General features: G+C 37.2%; 2 protein-coding genes across 4 annotated transcripts; one reads left to right on the forward strand and one right to left on the reverse strand.

Annotated features, from left to right (window-relative positions):
- Positions 1–1674: 1674 nt before the first annotated feature.
- LOC111599217 (protein pinocchio) lies at positions 1675–19882 on the reverse strand. 3 transcript variants are annotated; one of them, XM_023314815.2, is made up of 5 exons: positions 19704–19882; positions 18569–18839; positions 3658–3727; positions 2379–2628; positions 1675–2310 (listed from the first exon to the last, which is right to left on the reverse strand). In XM_023314815.2, exons 2-5 carry the CDS (start codon positions 18837–18839, stop codon positions 2080–2082), a joined length of 822 nt encoding a protein of 273 aa, XP_023170583.1. In that variant the 5' UTR covers positions 19704–19882; the 3' UTR covers positions 1675–2079. The 3 variants fall into 3 exon arrangements, with proteins under 3 accessions (XP_023170583.1, XP_023170584.1, XP_023170585.1); XM_023314816.2 differs by having other exon boundaries at positions 19691–19882; XM_023314817.2 differs by lacking the exons at positions 18569–18839; positions 19704–19882 and adding an exon at positions 5137–5556.
- A 75-nt stretch (positions 19883–19957) lies between these two features.
- On the forward strand, positions 19958–22988 carry LOC111599216 (TBC1 domain family member 23). Its single transcript, XM_023314814.2, has 3 exons — positions 19958–20209; positions 20646–22008; positions 22066–22988. The coding sequence occupies exons 1-3, from the start codon at positions 20193–20195 to the stop codon at positions 22762–22764; spliced, it is 2079 nt and encodes a 692-aa protein (XP_023170582.2). The 5' UTR covers positions 19958–20192; the 3' UTR covers positions 22765–22988.

Below are 22988 nucleotides of genomic sequence, written 5' to 3' on the forward strand. Positions count from 1 at the left end.
ATATTGCTCCCAGAATAATAATAAAAATGTTTTATTTTTATATAAGCCAACATTTGGCAAATGACTTAGGTAAAGAATAATTATGGAATTGTGTATAATAATCTTTTTTGTTTTTTTTTTTTTTTTTATAAAACTAAACTTATTTTGATGTTAGAAAAAAGCATTTTTTTTGTTTACTAATTTTTTATTGCTATTCACATTCACTGCTCATCAATTGCCAGTAATTATATTTTTTTCATGCATTTAACGAAATATAATTATTCCCATAAATTTGATTTGATTTGATTATTTTTTTTTGTTTTGCACACTTTGGCATTTTCCGCTAAATTAGCTGCCCATACAGCATTTCAGATTTATGTGTATACTAAAAATGAAACTGTAAAAAGGCTGCACAAAGTGGTGTAAACTTTCAGCGTTCACTGTTAGTGTGTGTGTGTGTGCTAGTGTGTGTGAGTGTGTTTAATTTACAGTTGACAAACCTGTAGCCAGCGACAAGGAAGTGAATGTGGCACAAGGCAGTTAATGAAATATATGTGCATGTTAAGTGCCGTTATAATAACGGCAGAGCTGCATAAAGGGCAGCTTCGAGATTTATGAGCAGTAACCAAATAGTACTACAAAAAACAAATTTATATATATATATATATATATATATATATATATATTGGAATGATTAGATGTCTAAAGCCGTTCACTAAAGTTACGATGATGAAATTGTTCAATTTAACCTTCAAAGGGTGCCAGCCCCATAGTAACATTATCAGATGTGTTGATAAGGCCAGGCGTGTGTTAATCTCTGCCTTCCACTGCAATTCGTGTGTACTTATAGCTTATATAGAACACGCCCCCTTTTAGTATAGTAATTTATAACATTTTTCAATTGATTTTTGCATTTTTTGAATATATTTTTGAATTTTAAAAATATGCTTTTGTCTTTTTACAAAACATATCTCTACATTAAAAATATATAATATATATGTGTATATACTTTATGTAGCTATAGTAGATATATATATATATATGTAAATGTATAGGTTGTATATATAAGGTATAAACTTCTAGGTATATATATTATTATATGTCATATGGATTTTCACAGAAAATCTTCAACTTTCTTTTGAGTAATGCTTACTTTCCCAATTGTTTTTCTTTTTTCTTCTCTTCTCTTCTCTTCACGTTTTAGCATATTATTCTTCTTTGTGTTGTTTTGTGCATTGCTGTTCTCTCTGTGTGTATGTGAGTCTGTGTGTTGAGCATTAGGCTTATGGAAGATTCTTGTTCAATTTGTTTGTTTGTTTTTTTTTTTTCTTTTTGCTGTATTGCAATATTTCCAACGATTTGTTTATAAATTTTTAAATTCTTCTTTGATTTGTGCGTAAAATTTGGCAATTTGTTAAAGCAACAATAAAAACTAAAAAATGTTAACAATTATTTTAGATCGTTGGACTCTCCATTTGACTACAATTATTAAATTCACTATTTGTTTACGAATATTTTGCATTTAACATTTTCTCTGGCTAATATCACCTTTATCACTGCGCAGCAAGGCGCTTAAACTGGACTTAAGTTCAAGCTAAATGTAGTCTCTTCTTCTTTAAGATAAGTGTAGTGTGTATGTGTGTGTGTGGCCATAATTACAGTGTAAACAAATAATTAATTAACTGCTTAACGCTAATTCAACACAATCTACATTAATTCTCGCTAAAACTCAACGCGTGCACATCAATCAAAATATTTTCAGTAGAAGAAGAATTCAATAAAAAAAAGAAAACACTAAGAGCTAATAAAAAAGCTTAGTTAATTTAAGCACTTAATTTAAATATGAAGTGAGAGAGGGAGAGAGAGATTCTCCACGCAACGCAACTCCTCCACGACGACGACGACTCTCTCCAATGCAGCAATAAAATAATAAATGTGGTGTGGACTTTATGTTTGTTTGTTTTGTTGGCTCATGTTGTGGTGTGGCATGTGGCATGTGGCTGATGGCTAATGGCTGACGATGCTTGTGCTTGTGTTTTAGGTGGCGCCAACACTTTTTGAAAAGGAACACTGTACTGTATTACGCCCACTGCGAACGCTTCATAGACGCGTCATTTTATTGGGCGCTGATGACGATGCCGTCGACAGCTGCTCCAGACGCGAGCACAGCTCCTGGGCGAGACGCAGCTGATTCGCTGCGGCAGCGGCACATGATGTGGCGGTTGTTGCAGCCACATTGCTAGCCACGGGCAGCTGTTGCACAGCGGCAGCCATTGCTTCCGGAAAACTCAGACAGACGCCAACCCAACGCGCTTTGCTGCATGCATGCGACTGTAAGCAAAAAATCGAGAATTTAGTCATGGAACTCTTAGTGAGGCTGATGGTTTCAAGCAACTCACCATGGCGAAGTCACGTTTCCATTGCACACCGCACTGGCCATCACACAGAGGGCAGGGACGCTCCAGGCTGTAGCCACCGCATTCGCTGCAATCGAGCGAGACATGATCATCGGTCCAAGAGACGCCGCATGTAAAGCACGAGCCCAAATGTTGGCGCAGCTCCTCAATGGTCAGCACGCTGTCCATGTTGATCTCCAGTGGACTGCCCACCAAATCGGGCAGCGAGGCAGACAGACCCAAGCTGTGATGACTGCAAAAGATAACAGAGTAAACAGATTAGCTACAGTTGGCAGTTAGACAGGAGCACATTAGCTGTAGATGACGAGCTGATAACAAGTTGTATAATTTGAAGCTAGACGATATTTGAATAATTATTTATTCAGCTATACTACTGTATGATATATTTGATTTCCTTGTTGCTACTTCATGGTATCTTGGGCCTCATGTCAACCTCGAAGCGCACCTGCAGTAGCGAAAGGCAAGCAGGCGTACCAGGCCATGACCTTGCCTGGTGGGCGGACATTGGGGAACGGCGTGCGTCGCTGCTGTTGGCGTGATTATGATAATGAGCTGCGTGATGGCGAGACGGCGACGGCGACGGCGACGCTAGCGTTTCGGGACTGTACCAACGTCAGACAACAGCAACAACAAAAACAAAAACAATGACAGACGGCAGCTTTCGCCCGATCATGTGAGCGCCGCATTGTCGCCAGCGTTTATTGTTAGCGCAAGAGAGCACAAGATAAACAGAGAGAGAGAGAGCGGTACAGAGAGTGGAAGAGGAGAGAGCAGACGAACGGGAGAGCTTTTGATAATATATCAGACTATAAGCTAATGCAGCTATGCGGCATTTAGTTAATGCTGTTGTACTCTGCACCCACAGTTTTGCGATTAGATTGCAAAATTATGAATGGGCCAGACGGCATTAGCAATCATTTGACAGCGACTGTTAACAGTCACTGCTAAACAGTCACAGTCGAAGTCGGAGTCACAATTCCCACTAACTGGCCCTGGCTTTGTTTATAAAGCTCACAAAAATTTCGCACATTGAAACGATCAAAGCGTGGCGAAGGAGGGGCGCGGGGGACAGCGCGCGCTATTTGGTTGTCATTCAATAAAAACGGAAATGGCGCTTCAAGCTAAATTCAGCTGTGAATCACAAGGCGTATGAGCAATCTGGCCATAGATAGATACATTTGTACGTGTGTGTGTATCACTGTACCTCCAGCTAATCTTTTTACATATCTTTTGACCATATATCTTCATAACTTTTACTTACGAGAGAGGACTGCAAATGTCGGCAATTTGGGGAGCATGTACGCTGGCACTCGACATAGTTGCTGCTGGTACTGCAATGAAAAACGAGAAATGAGGAAAAACATTAAAAAATAAGCACAGATAAATATAAGAGTTCAGTTCGCGGGGGGAATTTCCCCCCTTTGATGGCATATGTCAGGGGCAAAACGAGTACGACAAAAATACAGGTAAACAAACGCACGAAGGTAAACGAGCTAGTTGTGCAGCTGTTGTTAGTGTTGTATGAAGTTAATGATCAAATGAGTGTGTGTGTGGGTATTATAAAACACTTAAATGTCAAAAATGTATATATATATATATATACATATATTGCATTGATACAAGCCAGGCACAACTGTACCTACATCCACTTGCTCTTAGCACATTTTCCAGCTTGATGGCCAATTTATATATACATTTAATGACATTCTGCAATAAACAGAGCTAAAAGACGATAAAATCCGGTTGAGCGCTAAGGCCATGCACAACAAATTACAACTTGGATTGGATATTGCTGATGCGTCATATCAAATTATTGTTATACTTATACACTGTAAACATTAATTTAACTTCGGCTGAGACAATTAAAATAAAGTCTTAATTTGTGCCAAACTGAAACTTTTACGTTTCCAGCTAAATTGCTGTGACAGGCCATATAAACTGAGACGTATATATATATATATGTATATATATATATATATATATAGGTATCTATAGATTTGTTTGTATGCCTGTATATATAATGCAGTGTTGTATTTATAGCGCATTTAATGTCGGCACGAGCATCGTGTCTGCCATTTGAGGGGCTTTACGAGGGAGGTGCACGGTGCAAATCTTGCTGATTTTGGCAGCATTGCAAAATTTTTATTTTTGACACACAGCGACAGCACATGACTTGGCTGGCTGTCTGGCTGGCTATCTGGTCATAAAAAAAAATAAATATTCTCATTTTATTTTTGTTTGGGTTTTTTGTTTATGTTGTTGCTATATTTAGCTGATCATATGAGAGCTACAGCAAAGCTGCGCGCATAAACTGTAATCAAATTAACGGTACGTGTCGAAGCAGGACTGCAACAAGTTGGCAAATGTAAATGTTATGCTAATGTGAATGTTAATGTTATGTTAAGCGAATGCAATCATATACATATATATATATAGCTGCATATGCAATGAAGTTTTGCGAACAACTGTAAAATGTAAACTTCAATTTACTTTATGCATACAGTCACTATATATATGTATGTATATATATGTTTGTTTATATTTAGACTTGGCATGCAATGCGGTTGCCTGCAACAACTCACAACTAGTTGCATTTAATTAAATTTGATGTGATTTATTTATAGAAGGGCACACACACACACACACATACATGCACATGTAGCACAGAATGCAAGTTTTCTATGTATGTGTGTGTGAGAGTCTGAGCTGTTGAGTTTATTTTGGGCACGGAAATACTTACAATTTGTTGCTTTTGTTGTTGCTGCTATTTCTGCTTTTACAGAATATCTGATTGCTAACGGCGCAAAATATTAATTAGGCGCTATTAATAATCCAAATTGGGCTTTGAACTGTTATTGTCAGTTGTATTGTTGTTTCAGTTGGCCTTGCGTAAGCGACAACAATGGAATTGCTTTTCATAAAAAATTGCAATTAAAGTTTTTTTTTGTTTAACTTTTCACACGCGCTTCGCAACAGTTAAACACACGAATTTCGCACAAAATTAGCTTTGATTTAAATATCAATAAAATATTGTGACAGTAGCTGCAGCACACTTTTATAGTTGGGCTTTGTATTTGAAATATGTTTTATTTCTCTTTGATTTAAACTTGCTATGTTAGTTCAACAAAAGCCTAAAGACCAAGTGGCGTGCACGACAACACAAAAATAACTGAAATGAAGTCGCTGAGTGCGACGGCCTTTTATAGCAAACTGAGCGGATGTGTGCGAGCGAGAGAGCGATAGCAGCAATAGCAGCAACAGCAACAGTCGACTGTAAGTGAGCGCACTGATATTGCAGGCGAGCTGTTGCTGAGTGCGCGAGTGTGAATGCGAGAGAGCGAGTGTATGCTCATAAGTGTATGAGTGGCATGACAAAGCAAAGCTAACGAACTTGTCAGCCTGAAATTTAAAAATGCGCACCAAACGGAGAGAGCGAGAGCGGCAGAGAGACAGATACAGAGAGCATATAAAATCTGCGAAGCGCAGAACAGCGTGGTATAGGGTAAATCAAAGTTAATGCCCAAACGAAACAAGACAAACCTAAATACATAAAACCAAGTCAGCAGATGCTGGCCAAATTGGCACTATAAGTGTGTATTTATGTAGTTGGCAACAGGCGAAGATGATGATAAACAGCAAAACAAAACAACTGCGGTTTCTTCCAGAGAGAGCAGCGCGAATGAGAGCACGATAAGAAGCAAGAGAATGGGAGACGGAGAGAGAGAAAGAGAGAGCGATCGTTCATTTAACGGTCAAACCACAAGGCAACAAAAACAACAAATATTAAAAAACCCATAGGCACACAGGCAATACCAATACTTGGTAATACGTATACGCCGCGTGGAACAAGTATAATACATTGACTAAATGTAAACTCAAGGGGTTGTTGACGTAGGTAATTTGGACAAGCGAATATACCACGAGGAACAACTAGCGTCAGCAATGACAGCGTTTCATTTAAATAACAAATAATATTTGCCATTTTGACAGGTAGACAACAGTCCAGGGACAGACAGACAGCCAGACCGATAGTCGTAAATATCCTCAGCACAACAGGTACTTCACAAATAAGCGCGACCTGCGTTTTATGACTTCACGAGAACTGATTATCCCGTGCCAAATGCTTATCTAAAGCAAAAATATAAATCATTAAAACAAACCCAACTACACCCACATAATCTTATCGACGCGTGGCTCTAACTGTAGCATGAAATCTAAAACACTGTAAACTGCAGAGCGGTATCAAAGTCGAAATGTAAGTTATGTATATGGAGCAGAGGCGAATGGAAATTGCCAGCCACATGTGCTAAAAAGCAGCAACAAAATATTCGCAAATTAATAGGAATTGCTTTTTTTTTTACCATTTTTCTGTTTGCTGTCTACACGAGTCGCGCGTCGCGTCGTAGCTCAAATTTCGCTGGGGTCTACGAAAAAACGGAGCAGCACAGCTAGAAGATCAACTCAAAAGTGACCCTCGCCAAAAATAATGCAATTCAGCAGCGACGCCAACGTCAACGTCCCAACTATAAAACTATAAACAGAAAGGCAGACACAGACACACACACACACACATACACACAACAATAGTATTTATATTATAAACAATTGATGTTTATTTAGAAAGGCTAGAAAATGTGCTCATGATGATCATCAAACTGTTCGTTCTCTCACTTTTTTCCATATTCCTAAGGCATCGTTTTTTCCTTCTCTTCTTTTTTGACTGACATTCAACTTTTGCATGCGTCGCAGTTTCACATTGTTGGGGGCAGATTTATTCATTTGTTGATATTATTTATATATACATATATTTTTTTGTTTCAGCGGGGTTACGAGAGGGATAGAAAACCATTGTCATCGGAGAAGGTCGCGCGGCAATTACTTGAAAGACACCTCTCCGCTGCGTTCAAAAGATTGCGTCAGTCAACAAACGTGAACGATATTAATATGAACCAATAACCCACGGACAAGCAATCCTCAACAATATATACTTATATAAATACATATGCACATATATAACAAGACGAACCAAATAATATTTAAACAACATATTGCAAACCTTTTAAAAAGTTATTAAGTGTTCAGCTACGTTCGTTATTTGTTGGCACATATTTGAGTTACCTGCTTGAGATGCAGAAATATTTACATACATATACAATGCAGATGAATATACGTATATATGTGTGTATATGCATGCCCAGGTAGCTCAAGTTGTGGCTGCATGTAGAGGTTATAGCCCTGAGAGCAACTGCAATTGCTTCTATTTAAGTGTTGTGAAATCTTTTGTGAAATCGGGAAGTTTTGTGAAAACGTGGTATTAGAAAAATATATTAGAAAAATCAATAGGCTTTTCTAGAAGCAAGAGTAGTACTCTACGTTGTAATTCGAATAGTATAGTAGAAATTGTAGGCATAAAATCTATGCTTATTTCTTAAGATCAATAACATTTTTACTAAGAAATATTAGAAAGATGAAATGAGTTGACTCATTTACTATTTTCTATTATTCATATATAGATATATATAAATATAATTACCAAAGAAATATCTATAATTTTCTAAAATTATTAGAACATTCTCTAATTAGTTTAATCGTGAAATTATATAGCAAAAACAACTATCATTAGCCGCTCGTGAGCAAGAATATTATAAAATGAAATGAGTTGACTGAATATAATTTTGGATATATTATATTAAGATATCACAGATTATATTATATAAATTATATATTGCGTATTAATTACGTACACTCATAGATACAAACACTACTCCTTCCTTCCCACTCCTTCAACATAAGCCTATTTGAGCACTTTTCCACTGAAGTATTTTATCTATATTCTGTCTTATAGATACAAACTGCTCGAACTCTTCTAGTCAAGATTATTGTATCTATATTCTAGTTAAGTTATTTCTTAGCAAAGTATTTGATTCTGATGATGATGTAATCGAGCTCTACTTTTCAGCAATATTCCACTTTCATAGACACAATCCCATTAAACCTTAAGCAGCTACATACATTAGCTAGCAGTTTTCCAACAAAGTATTTCGACCTCTTCCCACTTTCCTGGATGCACATGCGTACGCTTCAAGCAGCCCTCGTCAAATTTGAAGATATGCGCATACGCTAAACGGTAACAGATACTATCAGATATTACGATACACTCGTAGACGAACAAGTGCTGCTTGAAGACATGCGCTTCCTCTTTAAGTCTGCAGTCAGTTGAAGCAGCTCGTTTTTTTTTGTTTCTTTGAGACGCAGCTACGCAAACAAAGCTGCTCCTGCAAGTGGCTTTCAATTGTTATGCGATTTGTGTAAATAAATAAATACATATGCATGGAACGGATGGATCTGTATGGTGTGGTGAGGTGTGACATGCTATGGCTAAAAGCTACGATCAGATGTGCCCTGCAAATGTTGACGTCAATGCGCAAAAAAAAAACCGGAAAAGCAAAGACAATAACAAAACACCCCCAAAAATAAATAAAAGCAATTCATGTAGAAGATACAAATACAGATACAGATACAGATACAGATACAAATACAGATACAGTTACAGTTACAGATACAGATACAGATGCAGTTTGTTGTGATCAGTGATGAATGGATGATTCACGACTTTACGAGGAACTCTAAAAGCCGCATACATTAACTATTAATACTGAACTGAGAAATTCCAAATTAATGGGGCCCCAATCAAATGCTAATGAGTTCAACGCAAATCTAAACGAGTTTTATTATATATTTGTGTGTGTATTCAAATATTTTGCGGGCTTCCCTCGTTGTTAGACCGGAGCACACAAAAATTCCAACAATTGTTTACTTAATTAATGGAGGAAAAATATAACTAAGTGTAGTTAGTCTAAGCTTATTACGACTCAATATATGCATAAATCTTCCATTGAGGGAAGTAGAAACCAAAAAAAAAAAAAAATATATATATATATAAAGGGGAAATAAAAAATTAGCTATTAACTCACGAGCTGATAGATAGATGCATGGGAAAGCCAATGCGAAAGCAGCTGTTGACAATGGCAATTAGAAGTGTGCGAATTATATATGACCGAACGAACGAGTGACCAACCGACGGGTCGGGAGGGCGCATTTGCAGTGAAAATTCTGTAACCTTGAACTTTGATCAGTCTCTTTTTACGAGTTCCCTGTACTTGGAATTTTCGCATTAGTTATTCTATAGAAATTTGCATGCTTTCATGGATAAAATGATCTACATAAAATAAGTAATTGTATAAGAATTGAAAAACTGCCTAGACAATAAATAATTCAGTTTAAACTAGACGAACTAGTTTTCGAATACACAAGAAAACACGATGCCTAACGTTAACATAGAGTAGACAAGCCAACAGCTGTTAGCCTACACAGTACAGTTGCTGCTTCTGTGGCTAACAGTTAGCTAACTTAACAGCTGTTAGTCTGTCTGTGTGCAAATCTTGGTTAACTTCAAACTTGTTTAGGGCAATCAGAAGAGCTACGTAGACCTCAACACCTGTTAACATGCTTTGCGCACAGGTGTAACAGCAACTGGAAGAAATTGTAATACAAAGCTATATATATATATATATATATATATACGTAACATCTTGATGCTGGTCAGAAACAAAACCCCACAAATAGATTAAAGTCAGAAGAGCGAAAAAACACCTGCTAAGCCAATATATGTTATTATATTTACAATTGCGACCATATTTCGAAAGCATTTGTCATAAAAGTTGCAATGTTATTAGATATTGATAAATTACATAGGCCAAGGCCTTATCGTAATCGATCGTTTATGGATTGGCGATAATGTGGGGGCATGTCAGCTGGCATTTAGCGCTAAACACAATGTGAATTTCGGTGAGTAAGCTATTTAGTATGCAGGAAAGTAATACGAACGCTTTGTACATTGCCGAAATCAATTATGTCTTTATCTCAGCTAAACAAAGAAAGGGGTACAAAAACAACAGTAAAAATTGATTAGAAAATAACAATTTCTTTGCTCTGTTAGTTATTGATTAGCTTTGTTTTTGCTGTAAGCCTAATCAATTATATATTTGAAATTGTGCAAATGTTTTTCATCATATTTCTAGAAAACTCTTCCAAATAGATGCGATCTAGAGAATTGCTTACTTAAGTAGTCATGTGATACTTGCTTATATTATGATAAACTCAATTTACGGCTTTATTTATGATACAATAAATCCATTATGCACTGGGAGCGCACAGTCTCTCTATATTCACGCCAAATCATGTTTATATATAGAAGCTGTATTCATTGTTAACCCCACATATGCGAATAGAATTTTTTAGGAATTGTTATAAATACCCTCCTGGGCAGTGCCTGACGTCACAGTATACCCATATACATATATGTGTTGAACAGATTGCAATACTTTTAATATTTGTACTTTGAGTATTGTATTTCATATAGGAATTGCCCCACACGCGAACATTGAACATTGTAAAGTCCAAGTATATATATATATATATATATATATATATATATTTCCTATTATCTGAACCCCATTTGCATCACTTAGTGCGCAATCGAATAGTAAAATAATACCTAGACACAACTAGTCTAGGGTTCCCTTTGGGCTACACCCCAAAGTATATTTGTAGAGAAATTCAATTTGAATATCAATTGAGTTTTTAAGGGAATAACTTTTTGTTCTTTAGACTATATAAAACCTGAGCTTCTAAATATAGAAAACTAGGTACAAATTTGGTTACAACTGCCATAGTTGCGCATTGTATGAGAACTTAAAACTGGTAAAAGAAATCTTTTAAGCCTAGTTTACTAGACTTTGGCCTCGAATTATATATCTGTGTTTCTGAATATAAAAAGCTTTAATAACTAGTATGAGACAGCTCTTATACATAGTTATCTATATTCATAAACTCACAAGATATTTAAATCGAGCCTCAGCCGAATCTTAAGCACTTAGGCCTTAGACGACCTTCAAAGGTTGAAACTTTGATCCTTAAGTCAAAAACTTAAAAAAATCAATATTATTACAGGTAATCAATGCTCTGGAATTATGCATATGATAGTTCTAGATGCGCATAGCCTCAAGATTCTAACTTTAAACCGAATCATCTAACACTTTAGGCCCACTCGCCCTTCAGACACAAGCTCTACAGCTTTTTTCAGTGCTCGTTGCATATCACGACGTTGTGTCGTGTTGTATTTCTTAAACTAATGATGCAGTTTAATATCTTGAAGTCGAAATTGGGTAAACAGTGCAATTAACAGTTTAGTCTGGCTTCACACTTAATTATTTGATGCAAATTGACGACAATTCTCGCTAATTACACGTGACAAGTTTTCTTAAGTCCGGACTAAGCAGGGCTTAAGGCTAGCTAAAGCTGGCCTCAGCCACATATTTAAATATATATGTATATATAGACGTGTGTATATAGCAAATCTCTGACAGCTCAAGTGATCTGACCGACTATTTAGTTGACGTTCTTTTATGCTTTTTGACTGGCCGACGTCATCATGAAGCATCATCATTGTGAGCATCTCTCGCTTTGGCATTTGTGTTAGATTTGCGTCGCACGAATCGTTTATACAATGCACACACACGCCCATCACACACACACACAAACACATACTGAGAGAGAGATGAGTTAAGTTTCCAGTTTAAACCGATTGCTACTAAATATAATGTCGTAGTCGTTTGTCGTTATTCGTCGTACGACTTAACTGATGCCAGACTGTGTGTGTGTGTGTGTGTTAGTGTGTCTGTCTGTGTGTGTGTTAAAATTGTAAATTGATAAAACAATGAAGAGCTGCAATGAATGAATGAAGCGCAATTTAAATGGAAATCAATACATACAAGCAGAGCATAGCATATACAGTGAAAGCTGGCTAAAGGCAACAATCAAGGTGCAAGTCTGAGCTCAAAGCACTTGCTCTATTATTATATATATATATATATATATATATATGCATTGTTGCGAGAACATTCAGTTGTTCGCTAATTGCGTCTTTTACTGTACTCTATAGTGATACCTTTGTAGTGAAGAATGCGTTGTTGAATGACCCAGCCAGCCCCTTGAAATGTGCTCCAGCCCTGAGCTCGTGTGAATGCCAAGTGAAGCGAGGTGGGGAAGGGGCGGTCGGGCGGGCGGTCCGGGTCGGCTCGGCTTGACTCGACTCTCAAGTGAACCACATTGGCGCACGTTCCATTGACACTCGTCGCGATGGTATTAGAGGGCAGCACCGCCAAACACCGAAGCTTTGTTACAGTGGCTCAAGTAACGGGTTTCTGGTTACTTGACGCGCTGTTGAGGTTATAACCGGCTGTCACCCAAACGAATCGGTTAGAGGCCGAGATATATACATATAAATATATATACATATATATATATATATATGTATATATATGTATATATTAAATATATGTATACTGGCGCCAACTGGCACTACGGATCATAACACTTCATGCCACATTATAGCATGACACACACAGACACAGGCGACAAAAAGGTCAAACTCTATCATCGAATTGCATTTTCTCAGGTTTTTTTTGTATTTAATATTTTTTTTTTTTGTGGACCTGACCACAGCGCAATTTGAGGCGACGCGTGGACATGACGTCTTATCAGCAGCTCAAAATAAAATGTATAAAAAAACTAAAGCAACAACACTGCCAGCCAGGCTGAGGCTGAGGCAATGGGCTTGGCGCATGGCTGGCCAACCCCGCCCCCTCGTCAGCGTGTCGCATGGGCTGATGTTGTTGATGTCAACATTTCAAATAAACCAAAAAATAAGCGAAAAAAAATACTCATAAAGTGGACAAAACGCAACTAAACGATGCCAAACGACTAACTAGATACCCATTGGGGCAGCAGATTACATCAGATTGAAGATTTTATAGAGAGACATTCACGGTTTTTATGTGAGAAACATATTTCTCATACAAATAATATTCCCAGCAGTGAATTAATGATATCTGATATTGATATATACATATTTATACCCAATATATATATATATAAATATAAACATAGGAAACTTTTGGTATGCTTCATATATATACGTATAATAACACAGTAACAAGATATAACCATATATTTATATATAAGCAATAACAACTATATATTTTTTATTATATATATATATATATATATATATATATATATATATACTACTACTATTTTTGTGAACACACCTGTATATACTACATACAATTGCCAAGCCATATAATGCAACTGTCTAAACATTAGCTTCAGATTAATAAGTATATATATAATATGATATGCGCAGTAATAAAATTTATCTATATACTATATATGTCATTATACTTTCCATATTATTCAAGCGAAAGTAATACAAAGTTCAGCACACCCTGGCACCATGGAACGTCAAAGAAAATCAATTAACATATTATTTACCTATGTAATTGGCAACAAATTCTAGCACAGCCTTAACAAATAATAATAATAAAATTGAGTGTGTCATGGAAAAACTGGAAAACTTAGCTCATTATGCTGAGCTATATATCATTTGAATGTTAAATCGACTTGTTAAGTATTTAAATAATTTATTATTGAAATGATTTATCTGCGACATGATAATGCAACAATTTGTGTGTATATCAAATGCAAATAATATTTATTATTTTGTCATAGATATTCGATAATGGTTTAAGCAAATAAGCCAAAAAGTGAGAAATTATTTAGCATTTAGCATTTAATTTTCACTTTTAAATATTTACTTTGAATATTTAATAATGAAAATGCCAAATAAATAGTAAACATTATTGCAATGCAGATTGCAAATTTATCTAGAATCTTACATAATAATAATAATAAAAATAATTATATAAATATATTTGATAAACATTTATATAAAAATGTCTAATTATGTGTGGTTTTCTCTTAAAGTCATTTGTTCATTTATAAACGCAGATAAGGAATGGAAAATAAGTTTATTCAAGCGATGCAAAAATAATAATAAAATCTATATGCATGAAGTGAGCAAACATAAGCATATGCCTCCTTTGTTTCATATTCTAGGGTATAAATAGTCTGCGCGTGGCATACAATTTGGTTTTTGTCTATAATGAGCATGGGAACCGTAAAAACAGCGGAACGATTTCTCATATGCAAAATCAAGCAAGAGGCAACAGTTCGAAGGTGAGGCAGCAGGGGGATGGCTAAAGCTTTGGCAGGGGTTGGCACAGTGCGAAATTGAAAACGCTCATACATATATATACATATTTATATATATAAATATGTATATTTAAAAAAAATTGTCATTACGTTTGTCGTTTTAATAAGCAATTGCATAAAGCGCAACGTTTATGTAAGCAAACTTGCATGACGGCCCCGGACTGCGGCCCCATGGGACCAAAAACTTTAGTTCCAAGTGCATTCTGAGCACTTTTTGCAAATGATAATCGAGACGGCAATAAACTGAAAGCGATTTTAGAGCGAGCTGCGGGGTGCGAGGTACGTGGTGAGGTGCGCTGTCTGGGAGCAGGTCAATGTCTGGTGGATCTTTGATTAAACAACAAGCGACAGGCAGACAGTTCGATGATATAAGCGTAACTATTAGGGCGAAGGTGTGGTGTGTGTAGTTGTCTGGGCTGGGGCTGGCGCTGTGATTCATTAATGGAAGTGCGAAGATAACATGCAAATCATGATCACGATCATTATGAACGATAAGGCTGTCTATTAACGATAACGTAATTACATTGGGAAATACCGTAGAATAGAAAAGCACTCGAGAAACTTATTTATAAAATATAAAATGTATTCCAACTAATTGAAAAGATGTCTATTGAGATACCAGGAAACGTTAGATAGCGACAGAGTTATAAGGAACTGCTGATATAAGCCCATTTTATCTATAAAGCAAAGCCAGACCAGATCTTAAACCACACGCATTTTGTGATATATAATATTTAATAGAAGTAAGCCATATTATAAAGATATAGCTGCTCACGTTGCTTTTCCATTCATATGAAATGCGATGCCAAAAGCAAATAAATCATAAAAGCAACAAAAAAAAAATGAAAACAAAAACTTCTGTTGCTCAAGCTATACAAAATAACCTCCAGCTGATAAAATCCTAAATTCAATATAAATATAAATATTTATGTAGTAAATTTAAGAATTTGTCGCTTATTTATTTTTTGACTCAGATTTTACTTGTGATAATGTTAAAAAGAATTTCTTAAGCCACTTTTTTTATTGCAATAGAATTATTTTTAGAAATGCCCAGATGACTTCGATAATTGACTTTTCCAATTTTTCTTAAGCAAACAAACGAAGCTAAAGAATAAGCAAAGCAAAATTGCGGAGGGAGTAGTCGACTCAGCTATGCACTACAGCGCCAGAAAATATATAATACATTTATTTTCTGGCGCTGTAGTGCATAGCTGAGTCGGCTCAAATTATTGCTAGCTATAAATTAATAACTATAGTATTAGGTTTTTCTACGATGTCATTTAGTATCTATAGCTGTCACGTTCAGTTATAAAGCTATTGATTGATCTATGCATAAAATAGAACTGATGTATTTAAAGATTAAATTTGCTTAACACTTCAAGTCCTGCTATTCGAGTTCTAAAAGCTGACCCACCGACACGCAACTGTTTCATGGGCCTTAGCGTAATTGACGAGTTTATAAATTTCCTAAACGATCCACACGTGTCGAGCTCTACTATAACAATGAAAATACTGGACTTTGTAGCGCCACACGCAAACATAATTTGCCCAACAAAACAACAAAAAAAAAAAAAAAAAAAAAACAAATGAAAAAAGTGAGTTAAATGAACACGCATAATTCCGCAGCGCAGGTGATTAATGTTTGCACGATTCGTAGTCCCCTAAGCAAATAGGAGAGCAAAAGTTCCGAATAGCAAGTCACATGATAAACGCGTGAATTTCATAAATTTCCAGCGACAACAGAAACGTGTGAATAAGCGGGCCGCACGCTTTGTTTATATGGTTAATCAGATCGCTGATAAACCTCAAGCCAGAGAACCAGCAGCACACGAATTCTTTATTTTTTCTCTATTATGATCGAGAAGGTACATAACAGCACACGTACATAATTGATAGACTGGGTGGGCGGGTTGGTTTGAATTGGTTTTTCCACTTTCATATGTGACACATACAAAAACAATAGTTACAACTAGTTTTTATTTTAATCGGTTTCGATAAAGCTCTGTGACTGATGTTTCCATTTAACGCCAAACTATGAATCAATTTGGTAAAAATTGATATAAAGTTTTCTGAATAATCGCCTTACTGTACCATATAATTCGAAATTCATTTTATATACAACTTTATATAGTATGCCTCACATTTGATCGATGAATAACTGCTGAACAAGTGTTTATAAAACACTAGTTAGTTCTACACAAATTTCCATGGCTATATCTTGTATATACAGATATATCTATAGCTGAGCATTGAGTTAATTATCTAGTTTTAGCTTGAATTACATCAAATGGTTGATTGATTGGCAATTATAAATGATTAATCGTTCGATTAGTACAACAATTTGATGGATATTTAGGCAGGCATTACTGCATCTGACACATAATCAATTGCATTTATAAATAGAGAACTCAGTTATATATAAAAGGCGATCGATTTTTTTATATGTTATCGATTATTGTCCCAGACATAAGCGATGAGAAATACTCAAGTTTGAACTTTCGACTAGCGAATCGAAATCAGCAAGAAATGGTCTAATATAAATTGATAGCCAGCATATTTGGCATTATATACTAGAGTGTGGCATCCACTTGAGCGATAAAGCTCACTATCGCTAGCAATTGATGTTAATAAAAGTGTGCACCAGTTTCCGCTCGCCCATATAAAATGGAATCAAAAAATGAGTAAAATAATTGCAAGTGGGTCGCACAAAGAGCACAGGGACGCGATATGGATAAAGTATATATATCAGTATATACCATATATAAAGTATAATCTTACTTATGTATTTGCCACGCCCACGCACCTGTTAATGGCACGACGCTGGAAAAACACGCAGCTGATAAGCTAGACCGATGTCCAGAAGTATATACATAAACAACTAGCTGCCACGCTTGTCACAATGTTAAAAAATTCCAGCTTTAGGTCTATCAGCACATCAATCGTAAATATTTGTACCGCTAATTTATTCGCAAATCTTGTCTAGACCTGAGAGTCTATAAATAAAACGTACCAACAACGTGCGCAAATATAAGTCAGCATTGTAAAGCATCTAGTACATATTATTCTCTATTAATAGAAATTCTAGTTAGACTATACCGGGGTAACCCCAGCAGTGGACCAATAAAAAAGTTAACTGCATATTTTGTGGGTAAGGTAACGTTTATGGGTTAAGCAAAACTAGCTTTGTCCCACGTACTTCTATTGATAAGTGCATTTCTATTAAGCAACTTGGATAATTTTGCATATGTGCTAGTTAACAGCAGTCGTTAATAGCAGTTGCTGTTGGCTTTAACATTTCTTCTTATCTAATGATCCTTAACATAGTTGTGTTATCTAACATAGTAAAAGCTTTTACATTGCGTAATAATTAACATACAACTGTTAGCTAACATATTACGATTTCTTAAAAAGATCAACATATATTATTAATAGTATTTTAAGCACGAGTGCCAAAAGTGAAGAAGATAAATTGTCTTTTGAACATCCCTGAACCGGTTTATATATAGATTTCCGTTCATTCACCAAAATGTTCAATGAAATTATTCAATTTAAGAAAAAATCTCAACAATTCCTAATTGTTTTTTGTTTTGTTTTGTTTTTAATCAAGAACTAGGGTAACTTCTGACAAATTCTTATCAATTTTGCTCTTTAAGGTCAAAGATTATAAAATTGTGTGCCAAAATGTCTTGTTATAAGAGGATTTGAACAGATGGCATTCATAACAATGCCATATGTCGAAATTCGCAAAAATTTCCTTGCTTCTTATATTTAAGAAGATTCAATGAAAACAATAACCTTTTATTAACCTATTGTTAGACGATGCGTTCAAATGAAGTTAAGCTTGAAAACTGAATATGCTGTTATTAACAGTAGCATGCCATGTTAAGTAAATGATGTTAAAGTAAACTATATATTTATATATTATATTAATATTTCACTTTCCCCTTGTTACTAGCTACGTAGTGTTAATCAATTGCTGATAATCATTCTCTATTTACCTATCAAATTCAGATTCCTTAACGCTGCCGCACAGCTATTCGTGGCTGTTGTCAGCCTGTCAATGACGACGGTTGAAGGGCCGGGGCAAAAGTCTGGATCATCCACATCAAATATGATCCCCTCATCCCATTCACTAACAATATGAGTTAATTTCGATAGTTGCTGTTGCGGCTGCAACTGTTGTTCAAAGTCGGTGTTGTTGTTGTTAATGATGTTGTTGCCGAACGAGTTGTTGTTGTTGGTGCCACTTGTTGCAGAGCCTTGTTTCATCTGGGTGACAAACAAAGAAAATGCAATTAAAACAGAATTACAAAGCAAGTAAAAAAAATAGTTTAAGTTTCAAGTAATCAATTTAGGCATACCCTGTGAATAACCGTAATATATACCCATATCTATGTCACTCAAGTCTGCTGTATTTAGACAGGCTTATCTGTCAACGCTAATCAAGAAACTAGATACATTTCGATTCTTCACACATACCCTGTTTAGTAACACAATGGATATGGGATATATTGATATGAGTAAGAATAACGCATAAGTTAAAAAAACTTCCGCTTTATCAATTTGTTTGCAATACGCCTTATTTCGAAAATTTATAAGTGTAGGGTATCATTGTGAAGAAAAAAGGTAATATGTACGTGATGCTATGCAAATGCCAAGCGACACACGTGGCTGCAACTGCGGCATAAATGCAATGACAAAGAACACGCAATTGTTAACAAAACGCTCTAAAAGCGGAAAAGGTGCGGAGGGGGTGTGAGTTATGTAGCCAAACTGGAGCGGCAGGACAGCTGTTGCTGGCTGTTGACTCGAGAGGTCAAAAAACACACACATGCACACACATACATGCACAGTGAAGCGCACGTAAATCTTGCAAGTAATGCCGCTTGGCAATGCAACAGAAATGCATATGCAAAATCAATAGATGCATTATTTAGGTGAAGGCTGCATCAGAATGTGCAGCTACATGCACATAAATATAATATATGTGCCATTAGTTACACAGGCAAAAACAGCGTAAACGCTATTGTTTTTGCAAATTGTATTTGCCTGTACGTCTTTGTGTGTGTAGTGTTTGTGTTTGCATGTGTGCGTGTGTGCGTGGGCTCGGGTGCACTTACCCCAAAAACCTACCTTACTTCAAATTACACGTTATACCAGCTGCCCACTGCTTAGCAATTAATTTCCTTTAAAGAAAACGATTGTCCTCGTTTAATATGATCTATTGTTCACTAAATAAGCAGTAGATGCATTAATTGTTAAATCGTTTGAAATTAAATGTTATGCTTGAATTTTGCCAGCGGACTACCAATTTGAGCATTCACAACGACTGGGTGACACTGGGCAGAAAAAAAGTTGGCATTTCTTCTGATTTGTTGCTTAGACACTTATCGGCAGTAATCGGTGAGCCACCACCAAAACGACTTCCAATAAGAAAACATTAACTCATACAAAGTAAAGACATTTTTGGCGAATCTTAACGAAATTCAACATTTATAAGCATATTAAAATGCGTACTAGCCTATTGCACCAACTAAAAAGTGCGCAATAGATTGACAAAAAACAAACTCAATCGAAGATAAATTTTCCAGCCGTGAAACTGTATATGTGGGGCCCACGGCCATGGAGGAGAATATGTGGTAAATAAACATTGAATAGTAGTAAATAGAAACGAATGTAAAATGTAAAATAGCTTTTCTGAGCTAAATATGAAGAGGACTATGCAATGGCCTTGCTGGCATACCTTATGCAAATGCGTGTGACAGAGTGAGCGAGCATTACTGAAGAAACCGCCAGCATTTTATTTGAGTCAGCAGCCAAAGAGATAGGCAGCTTTTTTGATGTTATCAGCAACAGCTGTGCCAAATTGGACACGTTGAATTATAAGCGCAAACAAACGCATTGGTTCACCTTTACCAGAGAGAAAGAGAAAATGGGCGGGCCAAAGCTTGACTGATCAGTTGAAAGCTCTCTTTTCTATAAGGGCGAAAGCTCTAACCGTACAAATATCGCTCTCTCAGTCTCTTTGAGGATTCATAACATAGCATTAAAAAATCCTATTTCTCTTTATTTCAGGATAATTGAACTGGAGTCAGCACTGCTGGACGACTGCAATGTGAATGATATTTATAGCATTTGCCAGGGGAAGCCTCTGCCCGAGGCTTTGCGTCCGGATGTTTGGCAAGTGTGTCTCGATGTGCGAAATAAGAGCGATCAAATGTCTCATTTCAACGAGATCTACGATTTGCCCTTTCAAAGTCAACTGCGCGAGGATTGTCAGCGGTATGTGGAACGCATGGGCAACGATGAGGAGGACAAAGTGTCGGTTGTCTCCGATCTGGAATCGATAATGACCTTCTATTGCAAGAATCGCAATTTGCAATATGAGCCAGATAATGGTTGGATCGAGCTGCTGTTGCCGCTCTTCGCGCTCAAATTGAATCGATCGGACACCTTCAATATATTCGAGGCCATACGGGATACGTATATACCCAAAGGCTGCAAACCTAAGGGCAATGTCTTCCATGTATTTCGTTTGCTGTTGCTCTATCACGATCCGGAACTATGCACTGTGCTGGACACCAAAAAGATCACACCGGATCTGTACTCCTTGACGTGGTTTCAATCGCTCTTCGCGTCCTGCAGCAGTCTGTCTGTGATTATTGCCATGTGGGATTTGTATTTCCAGAATGCAGATCCATTTATGGTCTTCTTTCTGGCTTTGATTATTTTAATTAATGGACGCGAACAGATTATGTCCATGAAGGACTCCACGAAAGAGGAGATCATCAAGTTTCTTATCAACATGCCTTGCGCCCTGGAGGTGGACGATGTGCCAGACTTCTGCTCACTCGCCCAGTACTATGCACTTAAAACCCCAACGTCCTTCAAGACAGATTATCTGAAGGCTCTTTATGGCAAACAGAATGATACGCCGCGCAGCCAGGAGGAGTCCAATAAGGTGTCCCAGGCATTGTGTCTGCCCGTTTCCGTCTATGAACTAGTCGAGAATTCGGCCACAGAGTTTCCAGTGCAGGATTCCGTACGTTTCTTTCTTGTGGACTGCCGTCCAGCCGAACAGTACAATGCGGGCCATTTGTCCACGGCATTTCATCTCGACTGCAATTTGATGCTGCAGGAGCCAGTGGCCTTTGCCACTGCCGTCCAGGGTCTGCTCACCGCCCAGAAACAGGCCATCGAAGTCAATTCTAATGCGGGCGGCGAACATTTGTGCTTTATGGGCAGCGGCCGTGTGGAAGAGGATCAATATACGCACATGGTGGTGGCTTCATTCCTGCAAAAAAACACACACTACGTGTCCTTGCTAACCGGCGGCTATGCCTCCATTCACGATTACTTCGGCGAGCACATGGCCGACTGCCTGGAGGATCACAGTGTCAGCAAATGTCTCGTGTGCCAGCAGCACAATGCCAAGCAGGTAAGCGAAGTCAAGTCTATCCAGTCATAGCCTAAATTAATTCCTTTTCATTTACAGTCCAAGTCAACGATGCTCAAGGTATCGACACCCTCATCTACAGATCTATTCAGTAAATTCTCCGCAGCCATGAAATCAAAATCAGCCGAGGTTAAAGGCCGACTGATGGACATCATTGTAAATCCCAATTCGAATGGCGCCGGTGCTGGCGCAAGTGGAGCCACCGGCAATGGCGCTGGCCAAACACATGCGGTGCAGGAACGTCATGTCAGCGCCAAGGAGCGCAATGGCAAACGCTATCGCAATGTGGCGCCGGTTTTCAGCATCGATGATGAGAACGAGGACGCTTACGATCCAGCGGAAAAGGATGCACCTCAGCCCGCTGGCGTTAGCAAAGAGATTGTCAATCTCAATCAATATTTCAAGACGGCGGACATTATAAACGCATTCAAATGCCAGGACGTACACATCAATGGCTATATGTACGATAGCCATCTAATTATAACGCCCACACATTTGGTGGTGCTACGCGAATTGGGACGGGGCCAGGCCCAGATCATGGTGCGTCGTCCACTCGCTAGCATTGTGAAGATCACCGCCAAGAAGCGACATCGCGATTTGATAACATTCAAATACGGTTTTCCCGACGGTGATGGTTTGCTCATAACCGATATGGATCGATTTCTGATACCAAATGCCACAGAGGCCACAGCTATTGTCTCCAAGCAAATAATGCATGTGCTCAACAAGGCAAATTAGAGAAATCAATAGATCAGTCCACACTTAACACACCCACACACGCATAAACATTAATCTGTTGCCCCTGTATCCCTTGCACACAAACACAGACACACATACCTTTTCTAGTTATAAATTTATTGGCAATTGTTTCCTTGGATTAGCCTACAAATTGTAGTCTTAGCTTTTCTTTTTAACTAAATTGGCAACTGCTATATATTTTCTTATCTTCCTTTTTGTTTTAA

The sequence above is a fragment of the Drosophila hydei genome, unplaced genomic scaffold, assembly GCF_003285905.1.
Source record: "Drosophila hydei strain 15085-1641.00,03,60 unplaced genomic scaffold, DhydRS2 tig00008114-arrow-pilon, whole genome shotgun sequence".
Taxonomy (NCBI): domain Eukaryota; kingdom Metazoa; phylum Arthropoda; class Insecta; order Diptera; family Drosophilidae; genus Drosophila; species Drosophila hydei.